Source organism: Magnolia sinica, chromosome 13 (assembly GCF_029962835.1).
Source record: "Magnolia sinica isolate HGM2019 chromosome 13, MsV1, whole genome shotgun sequence".
Lineage (NCBI taxonomy): Eukaryota > Viridiplantae > Streptophyta > Magnoliopsida > Magnoliales > Magnoliaceae > Magnolia > Magnolia sinica.
In genome coordinates this window covers 4326689-4346687 of record NC_080585.1, presented here as the reverse complement: position 1 = coordinate 4346687, position 19999 = coordinate 4326689, and the positions used below count along the sequence as shown (strand labels likewise).

The following is a 19999-nucleotide window of genomic DNA, read 5'->3' as shown; positions in this document are numbered from 1 at the left end:
ATAGATGACATCTCTCACCCTTTGATCAGAGAGGGCCATTAGGACAACTGAAGAAGCCTAATTGCAAAGCGGGCCAAGGCCGGTCTAGTCATCATCCTAGAGCCTGCAATCTCCTCTCCCACCAGCCAACACACCTTGGCTTTGAGGAGCGGGAGAAAGGAGTGGATCTTCTTAAAAATTAGAGACGCCACAACAAGACGCTTGCCGATATCCTGCTGGAAGTTACTGGACAGCAGGTCCCCATACTTGGCATGCATGAAAGATGACCAAAGGCTGGTTCTGGGACCGAAGACAATGTTCCAGGCCATCTTGAGTCTCAACGCAGCCATCATGTCGCTAAGCCTCTTGATGCCCATCCCGCCTTCCTCCGAGGGAGCTACAATAAGCTTCAATTTGGTCCAATGCAATTTCTTCTTAGTGTCGAACCATCCCCAAAAGAAATTGGCGAAGCATTTTTCCATCTCGGCCAAGGATTAAGCAGGGATAATCGTTGCTGCTATCATATGCACTGGGATACTACCCAACACATGTTTAATCAAAGTAACCCGGCCTGCCTGGGAAAGGATCCTGGCATTCCACCCATTAACACGCGATGCCAACTTGTCAATCAAAGGTTTGAAGGCATCCTTAGTAACGCGGCCACTGATAATTGGCACACCTAAATAAGCAGCACCCGGGCCTGCTTTCTTTATTTTTTTTGAAGGTGGTATCTGGGTTTTTCTTCTTCTTATTCTTTTTTCAAAATAATGTCTGCAAATTGGTACCAAAAATGTCTCTTCACAAATATTGCTCAAATATGACAGCAACCGCTGAAGGCAGGAAGGAGATCAAGTGAAACATTCTACGACAAATAGCTTTGTTCTGCATCTTCCTCTCATCTCGTACTTGAAACATTCTATGACAAATAGCCTTGTTCTGCGTCTTCCTCTCATCTCGTTCTTAGTACGAGTCAGCGATCTTTAACGTTTCAGCCCGAACAGATTCGCATTCTTTTATGACGTCAGATATCAAATGAATGATCTTTGCCGTAGCTTGCGCTTTTGCAACTGCATGCTTTATTTCCGCGTTACGATCAAAATCTTTTATGGCTCCTCTTCTTTTAGCTTGTTCACTCATTTCTCTGTTTGCCTCAAATTCTGGAGATAAGAATCGCGTAATCTCATATCTAACGAATTTATAGCCCCAGAAATCAGCGGTTTCATTAACTTTAGTGATTGCACTTTTGTTGAGTGTGGTCCTCTTCATTACCGCCTCATCGAAGGTACACTCGAGTACATTCTGACAAACCAGAGCATATAACATGTCAGCCAACACATCGACCGATTTATTTGTGACATTAGCATAAGAAGCCAAGTAGGGATCTATCATATTGACACTACAGACCGCGTCAAATGAAACTCTCACGTAATCCTTTGCAATTGCAATTTGATTGGGAAATGACATCAAATATTCACCAACACAATGAACAAATGATATATTGTCGATTATCGAAATAAGAAAATGAAGCCGGGAGGCAGAATTTTATAGTATTTTCCTATTCTCTCTAGCATGAATACCATACCCTTAGAAACTTTAACTATGCCGCAGTTCATCGGCGGACTGATCTGCTTGATTAAGTTCAGGCGGATCGATGAGGACGAGAACGAACGCCATAATGCTGGGAGATGGGGGAGAATCGCAGCCATTTCAGGGGTAGTCAGACTCTTTAAAAGGGTTTTTTATTTGAGAGGTAGAACCGTCCGCTTTCTTCATATGCAGCTGAAGTTCAATGGACCGGACCCGCTCGTTTGGTAGTTTGGACGAGCAGAAAAACATGCTCTTAGGGAGACTTATTATCTGGGTGGAAACGGACTGATATTCGGATAGGAATAAGTTGATTGCTGAGAGAGAAGAGGATGTAGCGTTGGCGAAGATCAATGTATCGTCGGCATAGAGCAAGTCCGTTTCCGAGCGTCTGAGTGCTTCCATTATTGACGGGTTCAATATCTAGGATGATGAAATCTACAGGGTAGTAGAATCTGTCAACCTAAACTAACACATCCTCAATTATTCTTCTTGGTATACGAACAGAACGATCAACGAGTTGTAATGTGGTTAAGGTGGTTTTCAATTCACCCAACCCTAGCTATTTGGATATCATGTAGGGAATCAGATTGACGCTCGATCCTAAGTCAAGAAGTGCTTGCTCAATGCGGTAGTTACCGATCATTCATGATATGGTTGGGCTACCAGGATCCTTGTATTTTTGTGGCACGTCTTGCTTTAGGATGATACTCACTTTCTCAGTCAAGAAGATCTTCTTTTGAATACTCTGTCGTCTTTTGTTCGTGCATAGGTCTTTCAGGAATTTGGCATATGAAGGTGTTTTTTTCACGGCATCAAGTAGAGGAATGTTAACTTTTACTTCTTTCAACACTTGTAGAATATCACAAGAGTTAGAGAGAGGTTTTGGTGCAACCAACCATTGGAAAAATGGAGCAACTGACTTCTCTAGAAGTTTCGATTTTAATTTTTGTAGGGCATCACTAGATCCATCATTATTGTCCTCTTCTGATTCTTGAGGCCTTTCGGGCCTAATCGGAAGGATTTTATCAATAATCTTCCCACTCCTATAAGTGGTGATGTATTTAGCATGCTCCATCTGATTTGAAGAGCTTGAGTTGCCAACTTTATATTGTAACTTTGGATTGGGAAGAGGTTGAGCTGGGAAGCTTCCTTTATTCCTTATCGTCTTTTCAGCCTTAAGTTCTTGTAGTGTTTTGTTAAGGTCTTGCAAGGCTTGTAGCATACCCTGATTGAAAAGATCCTGCCTTTCAAAATATTTTAAAGTCGGATCCTCTTAAGGTTTCTCTTGTTGTTGTTGTGAAGTTTGATTAAAGAAATCTTGAGGGGTAGCAGTTTGTCTATTCCTCCAACTAAAATTTAGATGATTTTTTCAACCAGGATTGTACGTATTAGAGGTAAGTCCATTGAAAGGTCTTTGATAGTTATTTACGACATTGGCTTGTTCATTCAACACTCCTCGAAATGTAGGTATTGTAGGATAATTTTCAGTTGTGTGAATGTTGCAATCACAGATGCCGTAAACAATTTCATTACCCTTATCATTCTTTCCTTTCATGGCCTCGAATTTTCTTATGAGATTAGTCACTTTATAATTGAGATCATCCTCTTCTTTCAGGGGATATAATCCACCTTTCTCCTTAGATTAAGTCAGCCTAGACGTGGTGTTCGATTTTGGGTAATGGTCCCATGATTGTGTGTTTTCAGCAAGTCTATCAAGGTAATCCCATACCTGATCGACATCTTTATTCATGAATTCTCCATTACACATTGGCTCGACCAATTGGCGCATGGAAGATGTCAGTCCATCATAGAAAAAATTTGTAATGTGCCACGTTTTAAAGTCGTGTTGTGGGCATGAATTGACAAGATCCTTGAACCTTTCCTAACATTGGAGGAATATTTCATCCTCCTTTTGGGTGAAGTTCATGATTGCTTTTCTAAAGGTAATCATTTTATGATGTGGAAAAAATTTCTTTATGAATTCTCTTTGCATATCATTCCATGTGCTAATGGATCTAGGACGCAGTGAATGTAACCACGTCTTAGCCTTCTCCTTCAAGGAAAAGGGAAAGAGTTTCATCCTGATTGTATCCTCAGATACATTATAAAAGTATAAAGTGGCTATAATCTCATCGAACTCTTTCAGATGTAAATATGGACTTTTTGATTCAAGCCCATAAAATTTAGGAAGGAGTTGGATAACCCCTGGCTTGATGTCCATATGTCCTGTATTTTTAGGAAAAATCATGCATGAGAGCGTACTCACCCCTGCCGGTTGTAAATAATCTCGTAAAGTATGAGGCGGGGGTGCTTGAAGCACCTCGTTCTCATCCTGAATGTCCTCCACCCTAGGTGGGGGTAGTGTTTCCGGTTGATTTGCAGCCATTACTTCAATTAACTCTGGGGATCTCGAGCGATGTCTAGTCCTGTGATGGACAGTGAACCCCTCAACTAATCCTCCTTCAGTCAAGAGACGAGTGTTATCACGAACCCACTTGGGCATGAAACACTCACAACTCTTAGTTCAGATTCTAACCCTAGACCTAAGAGGAAGAATAAAAAGGAATTCTAGAAATAAAGAGGAAAGATGGAAAGAAGTTACCGAATTTGAAGTTCTAAGTTAAGATCCTGCAAAACAAAACAAACTAAGTTAGTTTCTAGAAGATAAAACTGAATCTAAAGGCTAGAGAAAGTAAGGAAATAAGGACGAAGTTACCAGATTAGAAGATCTATCAAACATCCTACGAAGTAGGAAAACAAGTTAGTTCTAGAAATCAATAAGAAAGGAAAAACTAAAAATAAAACCTAATCTTAAACTAATTCTAAAACTAATTAATTTTAGAAAAATGAAGCCGTCAGTCCCTGACAACGGCGCCAAAAACTTGTTCACTCCCCAAGTATAGGGTTGTGATGTAGTAATAAACTTGGTGAGACCGATGTCGAATCCTAAGGGACTGAAACCTATATGTAATCTGAAACTAAGTAGAACTAGAACTAGACTAATATGAAATCTAAATCGAATGAGGGAATAATAGTGAAATATTAATCTAAAACTTAAAGAATTCAGAGTTAATAAACTAGGGATTCAGAGGATCCACTTGTAGAGATCAGGAAAATCTTATACCTGCTTCAAGAATTCAACTGGACTTAGAGTCTCATCTTCATCCAGTTGAAGGGTGTAACCATAAAAATCAAACTAAACTTCCATTGATCTAGTTTTCAAGAGATGAGAGGTATAAGAATTAGAATGGATTCCGTCACCAAACGATGCCCAGGAGACAAAGTAAACAACAGAATTAAACTAATTAACAACCAATCAAAAGATATATGAAGGTTAGGAAGAGTTCCGTCATCCAACCATGGCCAGGAGATGATGGTGAACAACAGGGCTTCCTGATGTCATTATAATAAAAAGGAAAAGAACATGCTCAAAGCTATCGCAGACCCATTCTAATTTTAGTCACAACAGACCGTTAAAAACTAAAAACATTCCCTTAATTAAACCAAAATCAACATTAGTTCAGTCTAAACGAAAGGCACAAGCAAAAAAGTCTCCCCATCACGCTACAAGCTTCACCTCTTAGCCCTAGCTAAGAGGTTTAGCCTGACACGATGAGGCTAAAACACTCAAAACTTACGAAAGAAAATATGAAAACAGGAAACAAAAGTACTCTCTTTCTTGCACTCCACGGTCAAGCTGAGATTAAATCCATTCAACTCTCTCTTCTCTCTTCTCTTTTGTCTTTATAGATGTGAAGGACGGTGGATGGGAGGCTAGAATCGGTGCCTGGAGAGGCAGTGGAGAATGCCCTTTACGCAACAGGGAAGTCGGTTGGAGTTTACGCACTCCTTTCGCAATCGTCTCAGAGCAGAATGCAACCAATCTACATTTGGAAATGAAGTTCCGGCTACAGGGGCTCCGAGTGCAAGATCTGAGCCATTCAGGATCCTTGGAGTTGATCGGCCACCCCCTGACATGAATTTGGATGGTCCGGATTAGTCGGATGGGCCATTCTGGTGGGCCACAACATCATATTGCATCCGGTTTTCACGGACACACGACCTATGCAGAAAGTTGTGCTGTGATGATTGGTGGGCCCCTGCTCAGCGTCAATGAGAAAATCCACTCTATCCATTAGCTTCGTGGCGAGATTTCGGGTGGGAATGAATGGTTTTGGGGTACTTTTGATATGGCCCACCTACTTGATCTTAAGTCCTTCTAATCTGTGTTTGAAAGGTTGGGAACCCATCCTCGCTATTTCTTGGAATCGTGTCACTTAGGCGGTGATAAGAGGATCGGTGGGATTCCAATGGACGGTCCGGATCGGACCGTCAATGCACGGTGGTGGCCCACAAGAATCCAACTGCGAATCTGTTTCACGGTTTAACCGGTTTGAGCGGTTCAGTGTGGCGCGAGAGTGCACCGCACGGTGCACTCTCACCTCATATGTGGGGTCCACTGTAATGTATATGAGAAATCTGTGCCGTCCATCCATTTTATCTCCCCATTAAGGGGTTGAGACCAAAAATGAAGCACATCCATCTATCAGGCGGGCCTCAAACTAGGGATATGGGGCCGATCTATCCGTTGGGCCACTTTCAGAGAAATCCAATGGTTAAAATTTGACGTGTACGGTTAATTTATGGTCTTCAGACCATATACTAAGTTTTGAGCTGAATGGATGGTGGGAACCTTATGATCTTGCATTCTAGACGTCTTTCAGGCCACTTGAGCTTCAGTTTCTTGATTTTCTCGGATCTTCGGCGTGTAAATTCATTGATCTTGGTCCCCTGGGGTCCATCCCTTGTCTTGGTGAATTTTGAGCGTTAAATCCTTGCCTTTAATATCATGTTTCAGTCTAGGCTCCTAAATGCACCTTGCATCACAAACACAATTGAAATAGGTCGTTAAACAGTATTATGTTCGTAAAATCAGGTAATAACTGGGGTCTAATATGCAATATTTGACCCTCAATACCTAGCTAGCTACAAATGTGAAGGGTTCCAACCCATGGCTCAATGGTAAACAGAGTGCATTTCTTGTGTGTTAAAAAATACTGAAAATGTGATGTCTTTTTTCAGTTGAACGTGGACCATTGTTGTATTTCTATTTGTAACCATCAATTTGGCTATTTGTATAGTTAATTATGTTTGGTGCATTTCTATTTGTAACCATCAATTTGGCTATTTGTATAGTTAATTATGTTTGGTGCATTTCTATTTGTAACCATCAATTTGGCTATTTGTATAGTTAATTATGTTTGGTGCTTTATTACGCTAGGTGACACAAGGAATGGGATGAGGAGAAAGATTATCATCTTCCTGAAGTAGGCAAAACATTAAATCCATAAGGTTATTCTTGAATCCAAAAAATAAAAAAGGGAAATTTAAAATTTTATTATTTAATGAATCCCCAAATTTTCCAATTATATTACTTATAAAGAAAAATTAAAATCCTAATTAGGAGTCCTAATTCAACTAAATTAGAATTTATCCAAGATAGAAAATTTAATCAAAAATAGAAAGCCATAAATTAATCATGTCAGATGATTGCTAATATGATTACAGGCAATTACTACAAAAATTTCATATACTTAAACTCTAAAATGAATAAAATACGTTTATATTAAAACTTATTAAAAATGACAAGTTTTTCTTAAAATCACAATTTTGAATAAGAAGGAAACATTTTCTCACAAAACAGACCGATGTGACACGTATTGATACCCAGATCAATAATTATGGCCTATTTACGGTTCACACTTTGAATGACAATTTCTCCTTATCTAGATTGAATTTCTTCGAACTAGACCCGCCTAGGGCCAAGTTACATCATGCTCTAGGCCTGGATTTGACGGACTATGTCTGCTTCCATTTGGGTTTCCTTCGGTATAGCTGTGCCAAGAATAGGTTTGTGACCCGCCTACATCACTAGGCGCTTAGCATAGTTAATCAAAATAGTGCTTTTTAGTGCCACTTCCCTCCTATGTTAATTCCCACGCCATTGCAATTCCCAAGTGGAATCCGGCTATTCTAAGAGAGGTTTACTAGAAATGACGTGACGTGTAATAAAATATGATAGGACTAGCAATTGGATTAGGGCATTTTTTAATGATACAAGCTTTTTATTTGATAGGGCACTCCTTGAATGTGGGATATCCAAGAGAACTCTCCCATGGAATATTTTAACCAGCTACTATACAAAAGTTACAATGATGGTTCAATTTCAAAGCAAAAGAGCCAAATTATTGAAGGGTTGAAATAATCCAAGTAAGAGCTTTTGTTTGTTAGCCACCCTAAAAGCCGCAGATCATTATAAACAGTTTGGATCACTAGAAGATGACCCAGATTCAAAGGGTAAGTGGCCTATCTTATTACAAGTTGTAGGGATGTATTTGGACAAACCTCATTTTGATGAGTTTTGCTTCTTCTTGTTTTTTTTTTCAAAAAATGTTTTACAGAAAGCGGAAAGGGTTTTCTGCTTCTATTAGAGGTGCAGTAGCTTTAGACTTTGCCGGGGTAGGTAACATTAGAGAGGAAGCTGCATAGAAAGGGAATAGGATGATTTGGCCTATTTAGGCCCGGGTGCCATGTCTCCCCCATCCGGGTCGGGTTTCTTTTTGTTTTGTGTGGAGTTGTTTTAGGGTTATATGATAGATGGTGCCTTGATTTTTTGTGGGGCCCATCCGAATGCTCATACATCTCCTTTCTATGAATGAGATTTTCTCTACTTGAAAAAATAAATAAAAATAAGGTATGCTTTTAGCACACCTCGTGTAGCCATGTAAAGGGAGTAACATGCATGAGATCCAGACCGCCCATCATATGTGCTGCCTCACACACCAAAAAATAAATAAATCAGGACATTCCAAACAAAATTGGGTCCCACCACTTGACTTTAGAGGGGCATTAGTTTACAGTGTTCATCTGGTTTGGCCCATATGGGTTTTGGATCAGTCTTTTTATTATTATTATTATTATTATTAATTGTGATCAGGGACATAAATCGCATCTCATCTAGTGGACGGTGTGAATCTAATGTACATAAATTATTCCCCCCACCCCGCATCAGCAATAAGCATATACCCTTGCACCTATTCCCTTCTGCCTAAGTCTATCTTACACTGAGGGCATGTTTGTTTCAACAAGTACACCAGTACTGTTAAGGAAAACTGAGCACTGGAAGCTAGAAGCTAAATGAACACTTGTGGACATTGGCATATATATTAGCACATGTTGCATATATATAAAATGATTAAAGAAGGAAAATGGCACATGTGGCACATTGGTGCTCATGGGATGCTTTGCACATGTGTGGCACAAGAGAACATGGATGGCGGTACATGAGGTGCTTTGTATTTACGGGGTGCAAGGGAAGATGGATGGTGTCACATGTAACACATTATTAGCACAAGTGGCATAGTGGCATGTGTGTGGTGTAACTAAAGATGGACAACTCATCTACCAAATTAGTGCATGTGGCACACATGAGGTGATTGAAGATGTATGGTGGCACATTTGGGTTTCAACTTTTAATAAACTTGTTTTTCTTCCACCATGAGAAAAATGCCTTTCAAAGGAGTGGATGTAGGAGAATACAAAATAAAATTGTTTATTTTCCAACAAAGATAATAAGTGAGAAATAGCGTTTCCCATAAACTCGTACAAAGAAAAAGCTTGACAAAGAACAAAAAGTTTTTTTTTTTTAAAAGAAACAAAAAGTTAGTTTTATGTGAAATAATGTTTCCTCTCCTTTCCTTTTCTATGAATCCAAAGATACCTTTAGTTACTAGTAATTAAAGGTATTTTTACTTGTAACCATTTATATATAAGCCATATATTGAAAGGTTAACACTGTCCTATTAATGATCATTTTGTGCCATAATGCATCGTAGAAAATTAGTATAAATACATTGTGTGGATCACCGAGCCATGTGCTATTGGCATTAAAATTTGGTTATTTGGATCATAGTGTTTTGTACTTTAATATGCTAGGTGCATAGCATATAGTTATCAAAGTAGTGCTTTTTTATCGCCACTTTCCTCCTATGTTAATTACCTCACTATTATATAGTTGGATACCCCGGTAGAATCTGCCTATACTAAAAGAGGTTTACTACAAGAGAATCGCATGAATCATATTAAAATATGATGGACTCTAGTGATTGGATTATAGCATTTTTTAACGATATATAAGCTGTTTATTCGGTAGGCGTCTTTAGATGTGATATATCCAAAAGAATGCTTGCATTGAATGTTTTAACCTAGTGATTATACAAAAGTTATATTGATGTGGTTCAATTTCAAAGAAAAAGAGAAAAATTATGGAAGGGTTTAAATAATCGAAGTGAGAGCTTTTATTTGTTAGCTTTCCACCATACATTCCGCTCACCGTGTAAACAGTATGGATCACTAGAAAAATGACCCAAAATTATAGAGTCTCCCCATCTTATTACAATATGATTATTTGGACAAACCTCACTTTGATGGGGTTCATTTTTAACAGGCCTCGTGTAGCCATGTGAAGGAAGTAACATGCATGAGATCCAGACCGTCCATCATATGTGCTACCTCAAATTACCACTAGAGCCAAAAAATCAGGCTCATCCAAACCTTGATGGACCGCACCGTAGGGAACAATAGGTATGCTCATGCCTGTCATTAGTACTACGGGGGCTCCCACCTTTCAGTAAAAGGAAAAAGGGAAAAATAAATAAATTTGACAATCTATGTTGAGTGCAAATAAGGGCCCACTCCGTGGATGGACAGGCCTGATGTTTGGGCTGATCAAAGGGAAGTGAAGCGGATTGGCTTGTGTACTGCATACCAGCAATATGGCTGATGTACTGCACACCAGCAATATGGCTGGTGGGTTGATGTCACCATGTTTTGTGGGTCCCATCATGAGGTATGTGTTATATCCCAACTGTCCTTTTATTTGGTGAGCTCGTCCTAATGATTGAGCCGAAAAATAAGAAAGATCCAAAGATCAACTGGACCATACTGTAAAACGCTGTGGGAGATTGAATGTCTACCATTGAAACCCTTTTGGGGGTCCCATAAGTTTTGGAGCGGTATGATATTTTTTTTTCCCTCTTCATCCAAGTCTGTGTGATATTATGAACAGATTGGATGGAAAATCAACACTATGGTGGGCCCTACAAATATTTTAACAGTGAGAATCATTATCCCACTGCTATTTATGGTGTGGTCTACTTGAGATTTGAATATAAATCATTTTTGGTATCATGCTCTAAAATGATCTAAAAAATGATCTCACAAAATGGATAAACGGTGTGGATATAATAAATACATCATTTTGGGGCCCTTGTAACTTTAATACGAACGCTTGTCTTCACACAACAGGCACCCATACTAGCCATATCGCTGGAGCCAATCCGCTTTCCAAGGAACCCCACATAAGAGATCCAAGAGAAAAAGGATTGGAAGGTACAATGCTCACAGGAGCTTACTTTTATATTTGAAGCCTCTCTCACATATGATTTGAGCAAGTTTACTGCATATCATCCATCACACCCAGTCGATGGTCTCACATAAAAGACCATCAACGTCCTTTAATGCACATCGGTGTACATTTCCAAAGTCCTTTAATGCACAACGGTGTGCACTTCATCCTCCATACAAGTGTCATACATGCAAATTAATCCAACTGTAATTCGTGAGCTGCATGGAGGATACATTATATCTAGAAAATCATTCTCATCTCGTGACCATAACCATTCAGTTGGAGACCATCAAATGGACATGTTCTGGATTGAACGGTTAATATCAGATAGTCAAGATAGTCCAATGAGTGCATCTTTGAACTATTCTCCAGGACCCACGAAAAACCCCATTCATTGCCGTAGTAACACATGGATTTTTCCTATCCACAAAAACCCAAACCCTATAAACAAACTCTCAACTGTTTTACAACAATCCGTCTAAAAAAATCCTATAAATGCCCCACCAACCCCACCTTCCCTCCTCAGGTTTGCTGAAGAAGAAGAAGAAGGAAAAAGGACTGAGTAATCACTACCATTCAAATTCTTCCGGCTGCTTTTGGGTGATCTTTCTCTCACTCCCACTCTCCATCATGGATATGAGAAAGATCTCCTGCGCCATCATCATCTCTGCTGCCTCAGCGAGTGCAGTCCTTGCTGCGGAGGAGAGCTTGGCCCCAGCACCTGGGCCCGCCATGCACAGTGGGTCTGCTGCGGTTGCACCCGCCCTCGGGCTGGTGGGAGCCTCGATCCTGTCCTTCTTCGCCTTTTACTTGCAGTAGGCCTCACGAGAAAAAGAAGAAAGAAGACTCTGGTTGAATTTTTCTTTTTATTTTTCCTTTATTTTTCTTCTTTTTTTGTTACATTGGTTAGGATCATCGACTGTTGAATCAGATTTGTATCCGTTCATTTTTGTGAAGAACGAGAATATATGCAATAAAGAAGCATTTTTCTATACAATTTATTTGTTTTGATAATTATGAGGCAACATCTTGTATGGGAACTTCACATGTAACTCGGACAATGTACCAGTAACGTCTGTAGGGCAATCAAGCCATTCATAGGATGGGACCCACCATGAATATCAAGTGGCAAAGAAACCAGGCTGGCATGGAGCTAAGGTGTGTGATGGCATTGCTTCTAATACTTACGCTGAACTCCGGGCAGTGTATGATGGCCTTAGAATCTGTTTAGCTAGGGGCTACAAGCAGATCATTGTCGAATCCGACTCTATGCAGATTGTGAATGTTCTGAACGGGCAAATTAAAGCGGGCTCGAAGTGGATTTACTGGTTAAGAAGGATCTTCTCCTTGATGAGTGGTGGCCGAATAGAATTTGTCCACATCTTTCGGGAAGGGAACGCCCCGGCAGACTCGTTGGCCCACCTTGGCAGTGACTCTCAGTCCACCTTCTCTTTTGACCGTCTGGCAGATCTCCCAGCGCGGATTCGCGGTATGATTTTACTTGATAAGACAGGGATAGGAGTGATTAGACAGGTTTAGAGAGGTCCCCGTGCCTCCATCGGCCTCTGTGTTGGTTTAGTTCACCTTTCTTCTCCGTTGTAAAGCCATATGATAGGTTTCCTCAGGTCCTTTTTTACCTGGGGATCCCCGAAATCAGGGCTTTTATAACTCCCCTTGATTACCAATGATAGACAAGTGGTTTGAAAAAAAAAAAAAAAGGTGCCTTGCAAGTCCACATGCAATTTAGTCGCAGGTGATCATTCCATAATTATTGACCAGCCAATTAATCATACTAAAATATAGCTCACAACAGATCAGACCCGTTGCTCAAATGCTCAAAACCTTTCGAGAAAGCAGTCGGGATAAATTTAGAGTCGTCTTTGGGATACCACTACCACCATGGAATGGGAACATGACAACTATTTCCAGTGGACATTCCTAAGACCCGCCTTGCCAATACATAAGAAGAAAACCTTGGAGACAACTCTCTGCTTGTGAGAAACCTTCTCTCCTCACTCCTCTCTTGTTAGCACATGAAAAAACCCTTTTAGGCTCTAATAAAAAAATGTCGTATCTTTATCTTACATCATATGCCTTAACTTAGAGAAATATGTGAAATGATCATTTTGCCCCTAAAATGATATTCCTTATCTAATTTGCAAAACGACCATTGCAATTGGAGAAATATCCATCACATAAAACTAAAGTGAGGTCCTAATTAAACAATTACTATTTTGAGCTTTAGCATGGATGGAGGCACCCCAAAAATCTTCCAGATAAGAGGAGCCTAGCTAGCTACAAATGTGATGGGTTCCAACCCATGGCTCACTGGTAAACAGAGTGCCTTTCGTGTGTGTTAAAAGATGTTGCAAATGTGATGTCTTTTCAGTTGAACGTGGACCATTTTTGTATTTCTATTTGTTACCATCTATTTGGCGATTTGTATAGTTAATTATGTTTGATGCTTTTTAACACTAGGTGACACAAGGAATGGGATGAGGAGAAAGATTATCATTTTCCTGAAGTAGGCAAAACATTAAATCCACAAGGTTATTCTTGAATCTACAAAATAAAAAGAGAAATTTAAAATTTTATTATTTAATGAATCCCCAAATTTTCTGATTATATTACTTATAAAGAAAAATTAAAATCCTAATTAGGAGTTCTAATTCAACTAAATTAGAATTTATCCAAAATAGAAAATTTAATAAATGGGATTTTACGTAGAAATAGTATTGAAAGACCTAAATTAATCATGTTAGATGATTACTAACATGATTACAGGCAATTGCTATGAAAATTGCATATACTAAAACTCTAAAACGAAGTAGATACGTTTATATTAAAATTTATTAAAAATGATAAGTTTTTCCTAAAACCACAAATTTGAATTAGAAAGAAGCATTTTCTCACAAAACAGACCGATGTGACATGTATCAATACCTGGATCAATAGTTATGGCCAATGTACAGTTCACACTCTTAACGACAATTTCTCCCTATCTAAATTGAATTTCTTCAAACGAGACCCCCTAGGGTCCATCCGAATGCTTGAACGTCTCCTTTCTATGAATGAGATTTCCTCTTCTTGAAAAAATAAATAAAAAATAAGGTATGCTTTTAGCACACCTCGGGTAGCCATGTGAAGGGAGTAACATGCATGAGATCCAAGATAGCCGGCCCTCCAGCGAATCTCTAAACCATCTCTTCCTGCGCGACAAATTGGTGGTTGAGATCTGGATTTTCTTCTCGGCTGTTTTCGGCATGGCCCCTATGCTAGCCTCTTCGGTAGTGGACTGGGTCTCATCTTGGTGGCTTCCTCTCGCTTCTTCGAGACACGTCCCACTCCTTCGATGGCTATAAATGCACAAAAAATCGATGGGGTCTCGTCTCTCGTGTCCTCGGTGATTGCCCGGGTGAAGTCGAAATTGTTGTCCCTGATTTGGGTGGCGTCTATAGGTAGGAGACAACCTCGGTTCTCCTAGCCGTGGCTAAAGAAGCTGGGTATTCCGGTAGCTAGCTCAATTTCCCTCTCGGCAAGGATTGTTAAATGGTTAAGGCCAAACAACGGTTAGGTAAAGCTTAACGTCTATGGTTCCGCCATCGGTAATCTCAGGATGTTAGGTGGTGTTGGCATTTGCAGACGGGACAATGAGGATCTCTGTTTCGCCTTCTTGGTGGGCGACGGTCCTGGCTTGAATACCAGAGCAAAGCTTAGAGCAGTGTATAATGGCTTAGCTCATTGCCTGGATTTGGGCTTCCATAAGGTAGAGGTCGAATCTGACTCTAAGATCGTTGTGGCTCTCCTCAACCGCTCTTTGGAGCCAAGTTGGCGAAGGAAGTATTGGTTGTTGAGAATAGATAAGATGAGGGCCATTAGGACGTTCAAGTTTGGCCATGTCCTGAGGGAGGGGAATGGCCCAATGGATGAGATGGCCCCTTTAGGGTTGGAGCTCTAAATTTACTAACTCGTCACGTTGCTAAGCTCCCCCAACGATCAGGGGTTCGATTTTCCTAGATAAGGTGGGTCTAGGTGCCATTTGGTCCATGTAAATAGTTTTTGTTTCTTTTTATGATAGGCCTCCGCCTCAGCCTGTTCGCCTGGCTTTGGCCCGAATGAGTTGTAAAGGTCTGTTCATGGTATAATATACGCTTAAAAAAACATGCATGAGATCCAGACCGTCCATCATATCTACTGCCTCACACACACACACACACACACACACACACACACACACAAAAAGGACATTCCAAACAAAACTGGGTCCCACCACTCGACTTTAGAGGGGCATGAGTTTACAGTGTTCATCTGGTTTGACCCATATGGGTTTTGGATCAGTCTTTTTTTAAAAATAAATAAATAAATAAATAAAATAAAATATCGTGATCAAGTCCTTAAATCACTTCTCATCTAGTGGACAGTGTGAATCTAATGTACATAAATTGGCACATGTGGCATAGTAGCATGTGTGTGGTGTAACTAAAGATGGACATTAACTTATCTAGCATATTAGCACATGGGGTACATATGAGGTGATTGAAGATGTATGGTGCCACATTTGGGTTTAACTCTTAATAAACTTATTTTTCTTTCACCGTGAGAAAAATGCCTTTCAAAGGAATGGATGGAGGAGAATAAAAAGTAAAATTATTTATTTTCCAACAAAGACAAAAAGCGAGAAATAACGTTTCCCATAAACTCATACAAAGAAAAAGCTTGACAGAGAACAAAAAGTTAATTTTATGTGAAATAATGTTTCCTCTCCTTTCCTTTTTTATGAATCCAAAGATACCTTTAATTAGTTATTATTGTTTTTTTACTTGTGACCATTTATATGTAAGCCATATATTGAAAGGTTAACACTATCCTATTAATGACCATTTTAAGCAATAACGCATCGTAGAAAATTAGTACAAATACATTGTTTGGATTACCGAGCCATGTGCTATCGGCATTAAAATTTGGTTATTTGGATCAGTGTTTGGTACTTTAATATGCTAGGTGCATAGCATATAGTTATCAAAGTAGTGCTTTTTTACTGCCACTTTCCTCCTATGTTAATTACCTCACTATTATATAGTTGGATACCTAGGTGGAATCTGGCTATACTAAAAGAGATTTACTACAAGAGAACCGCATGAATCATGATAAAATATGATGGACTCTATTGATTGGATTATAGCATTTTTTAATGATATAAATTGTTTATTCGGTAGGCCTCTTTAGGTGTGATATATCCAAAAGAATGCTTCCATTGAATGTTTAACCTAGTGATTATACAAAAGTTATATTGATGTGGTTCAATTTCAAAGAAAAAGAGTAAAATTATGGAAGGGTTTAAATAATCGAAATGAGAGCTTTCGTTTGTTAGCTTTCCACCATACATGCAGCTCCCCGGATAAACAGTATGGATCACTAGAAAAATGACCCAAAATTATAGAGTCTCCCCATCTTATTACAATATGATTATTTGGACAAACCTCACTTTGATAGGGTTCATTTTTAGCAGGCCTCGTGTAGCCATGTGAAGGAAGTAACATGCATGAAATCCAGACCGTCCATCATATGTGCTGTCTCACATTACCTCTAGAGCAAAAAAATCAGGCTCATCCAAACCTTGATGGACCGCACCGTAGGGAACAATAGGTATGCTCATGCCTGTCATTAGTACTACGTGGGCTCCCATCTTTCGGTAAAGGCAGAAGGGAAAAATAAATAAATTTGAAAATCTACATTGAGTGCAAATAAGGGCCAGGCCCTGATGTTTGGGCTAATCAAAGGGAAGTGAAGCGGATTGGCTGGTGTACTGCACACAAGCAGTATGGCCAGTGGGTTGATGTCTATGGCTAGTGGGTTGATGTCACCAAGTTCTGTGGGTCCCATCAGGAGGTATGTGTTATATCCCAACAGTCCTTTCATTTGGCGAGCTTGTCCTAATGGTTGAACTGAAAAATAACACAGATTCAGACATCAAGTGGACCACACTGCAAAAAGTTGTGGGGATTGAACGTCTACCATTGAAACCTTTTTAGGGGTCACATCAGTTTTGGATCGGTATGATATTTGTTTTTCCTCTTCATCCAAGTTTGTGTGACATTATGAACAGATTGGATGGAAAATAAACGCAATGGTGGTCCCTACGAATATTTTAATGGTGAGAATCATTATCCCCCTGCTATTGTGGTGTGGTCTACTTAAGATTTGGATATAAATCATTTTTGGTATCAAGCTCTAAAATGATCTCACAAAATGGACAAACGGTGTGGATATAATAAATACATCATTTTAGGGCCCTTGTAACTTTAATTTCAACGCTCGTCTTGGACGCAACACTTACCCATACTAGCCATAGAGCCAATCCGCTACCCAGGGAACCCCACATAAGATATCCAAAAGAGATTGGAAGGTACAATGCTCACAGGAGCTTACTTTTATATTTAAAGCCTCTGTCACCTATAATTTGAACAAGTTTACTTCATATCATCCATCTACACCCAGTCAGAGCATCAAAGTCCTTTAATGCACATCGGTGTACATTCCCAAAGTCCTTTAATGCACAGCGGTGTGCAACTCATCCTCCATACGAGTGTCATACATGCGAATTAATCCAACTATAATTCGTGAGCTACACGGAGGATACATCATATATCTAGAAAATCATTCTTATCTCGTGACCATAACCATTAAGTTGGACACCATCAAATGGACAGGTTCCAGATTGAACGGTCAATATGAGATAGTCTAGATAGTCCAATGAGTGTGTCTTTGAACTATTCTCCAGGACCCACGAAAAACCCCATCCATTGCCGTAGCAACACATGGATTTTTCGCATCCACAGTAACCCAAACCCTATAAACAAACTCTCAACCGTTTTACAACAATTCCTCCAAAAAATCCCATAAATGCCCTTCCAACCCCACCTTCCCTCCTCAGGTTTGCTGAAGAAGAAGAAGAAGAAGGAAAAAGGATTGAGTAATCACAACCGTGCAAATTCTTCCGGCAGCTTTTGGGTGATCTTTCTCTCACTCCCGCTCTCCATAATGGATATGAGAAAGATCTCCTGCGCCATCATCATCGCTGCTGCCTCAGCAAGTGCAGTCCTTGCTGCCGAGGAGAGCTTGGCCCCAGTGCCTGGGCCCGCCATGCACAGTGGGTCTGATGCGGTCACACCCGCCCTCGGGATGGTGGGGGCCTCCATCCTTTCCTTCTTTGCTTTTTACTTGCAGTAGGCCTCACATGAAAAAGAAGAAAGAAGACTCTCAAGGGAGATAAGAAGAGAAGGGCATGCTGGTTGAATTTTTCTTTTTATTTTTCCTTTATTTATTTATTTATTTATTTTTGTTACATTGGTCAGGATCATCGACTGTTGGATCAGATTTGTGTTCGTTCATTTTTGTGAAGAACGGAAATGCAATAAAGAAGCATTTTTCTATTAATTTTATGTGTTTTGATAATGAGGCAACATCTTGCAGGAGAACTTCACATGAAGCTCGGACAATGTACCAGTAAATGTCATGCCTCAAATTCGAAAACCAGGCTCACAAAATTTTCAATCGTCGAATCCGGTGCCGACAGCCTCCGTAGTATCCTATTCTCGGCTCCCAGCGCTCATACACTAGATGCCGATCCTTGGATCATACAAGGAGAATTTTTCAATGTACATTTATCTCATAAGAAGTATAACCACAAGTATATCCAAATCACAAGAACAACATCATCATCACATATCCATTAATATAAACAATTGAATACAGTGCTGAAAGGTAAATACATATATCAAAATCAAAGCTCTAGAAGATGGCCGCATGCTCTATGCTCAACGCTGCTGCAACCTAACGCCACCTACATGCATCCATCGTGCATAAGCTTATAGAAAGCTTATAAGGTGGTGTAAGTATGTGAGCAGTATATGCGTGCTCAGAATGTAATATCAGAGTAAATGAAAATACTGGTAAGTCCACGAACCATTCAATATCAGAGTAAGTAGAAATACTAACAAGTCCATAAAAATATCATCAACTTCATTCAGGATACGCGATGAAAAGACATAGCAAGCCAATGTCATATACTGAGAAAGTGATGTAAATCGGCTACGTAATGCGGAAACATAATGAACTAGATATCAACTACCAAGGATGCAATATAATATGCAATTCGGAAGAGCTATGAATACCATCAGCCTCATATAGGTCATATAAATGCAGAAACATAGCAACCCAAAATTTCATATGCTAAGGATGTAATGCAATATGCAATATGTGGTTCAAATGAAATGACCAAGCTGCAGTGTAAAGTCGGGATGATAGTAAGTGATATCGCAGGCTATGGGGCCTATCACAAAGGACTTCTATCTAAACCAGTCCTATACCTAAATTTGGATAGATAGACTTAATGTGGTAAGCTCCTGATCTCAGGTTAGTCGCATGGCCCAATCAAAATCCTGGCCATTGCGAAAGTACACATAACAATTAGTTGCGCACCACTAGCCCGAGTGGATAGTGAATGAATGAATATAATGCTGAGTATGCAACTCCTGCTATACAAATCAATACTGTACATCTCTTGGATCATTACTAAGGTCTAGTACACTTTATGCCACTTGTCGCCCCATTAAGCGCACAACTAAGTGGAAGAGACCTCATTATCCGCCTGCCAATATCGGGCCCTACTTGTCGATAGCAGACTTATTCCTCAAGCTAGTCATACTCAGCCTAGCATTGCCTACTCCTCAAGCGGGTAAAGTCACACTCCCTTCCAACCGACTACGATATAGTGGGAGATGCGGCCTACTGGTATATGGCCCTCATGCACTCATATATATCCACTCGGTTTCGACGTTGGAGCGTCATTTGTTACCTAGAGGGTTTAGAAATTTTCACCCAGGGCCACTTATGGCGGCCCGATGCTAGTAACAGATTTTCGGTGTCCCATCTGGCCATCCATGACATGACTGTGGAGGGTATGAC

At 39.9% G+C, this 19999-nt stretch overlaps 3 protein-coding genes and 1 non-coding gene across 4 annotated transcripts; 3 read left to right on the top strand and 1 right to left on the bottom strand.

Moving 5' to 3' along the window:
• Window positions 1–939: 939 nt before the first annotated feature.
• On the bottom strand, window positions 940–1443 carry LOC131223973 (uncharacterized). The gene has a single exon (XM_058219568.1). The coding sequence runs from the start codon at window positions 1441–1443 to the stop codon at window positions 940–942; it is 504 nt and encodes a 167-aa protein (XP_058075551.1).
• A 1961-nt stretch (window positions 1444–3404) lies between these two features.
• LOC131224562 (small nucleolar RNA R71) lies at window positions 3405–3511 on the top strand. The gene has a single exon (XR_009161035.1). It is a non-coding gene; the product is annotated as a small nucleolar RNA R71 (small nucleolar RNA).
• An 8069-nt stretch (window positions 3512–11580) lies between these two features.
• LOC131222304 (arabinogalactan protein 23-like) lies at window positions 11581–11876 on the top strand. Its single transcript, XM_058217328.1, has one exon. The coding sequence runs from the start codon at window positions 11663–11665 to the stop codon at window positions 11849–11851; it is 189 nt and encodes a 62-aa protein (XP_058073311.1). The 5' UTR covers window positions 11581–11662; the 3' UTR covers window positions 11852–11876.
• Window positions 11877–18073: 6197 nt separating this feature from the next.
• Window positions 18074–18346, top strand: LOC131223537 (arabinogalactan protein 23-like). Its single transcript, XM_058218980.1, has one exon. The coding sequence runs from the start codon at window positions 18074–18076 to the stop codon at window positions 18260–18262; it is 189 nt and encodes a 62-aa protein (XP_058074963.1). The 3' UTR covers window positions 18263–18346.
• The last annotated feature ends 1653 nt before the right edge of the window (window positions 18347–19999 follow it).

Bases quoted from the DNA above. Each gene is read 5' to 3' on its own strand.
- LOC131223973 (XM_058219568.1), bottom strand. From the start codon at position 1,443: ATGTCATTTCCCAATCAAATTGCAATTGCAAAGGATTACGTGAGAGTT.
- LOC131222304 (XM_058217328.1), top strand. From the start codon at position 11,663: ATGGATATGAGAAAGATCTCCTGCGCCATCATCATCTCTGCTGCCTCA.
- LOC131223537 (XM_058218980.1), top strand. From the start codon at position 18,074: ATGGATATGAGAAAGATCTCCTGCGCCATCATCATCGCTGCTGCCTCA.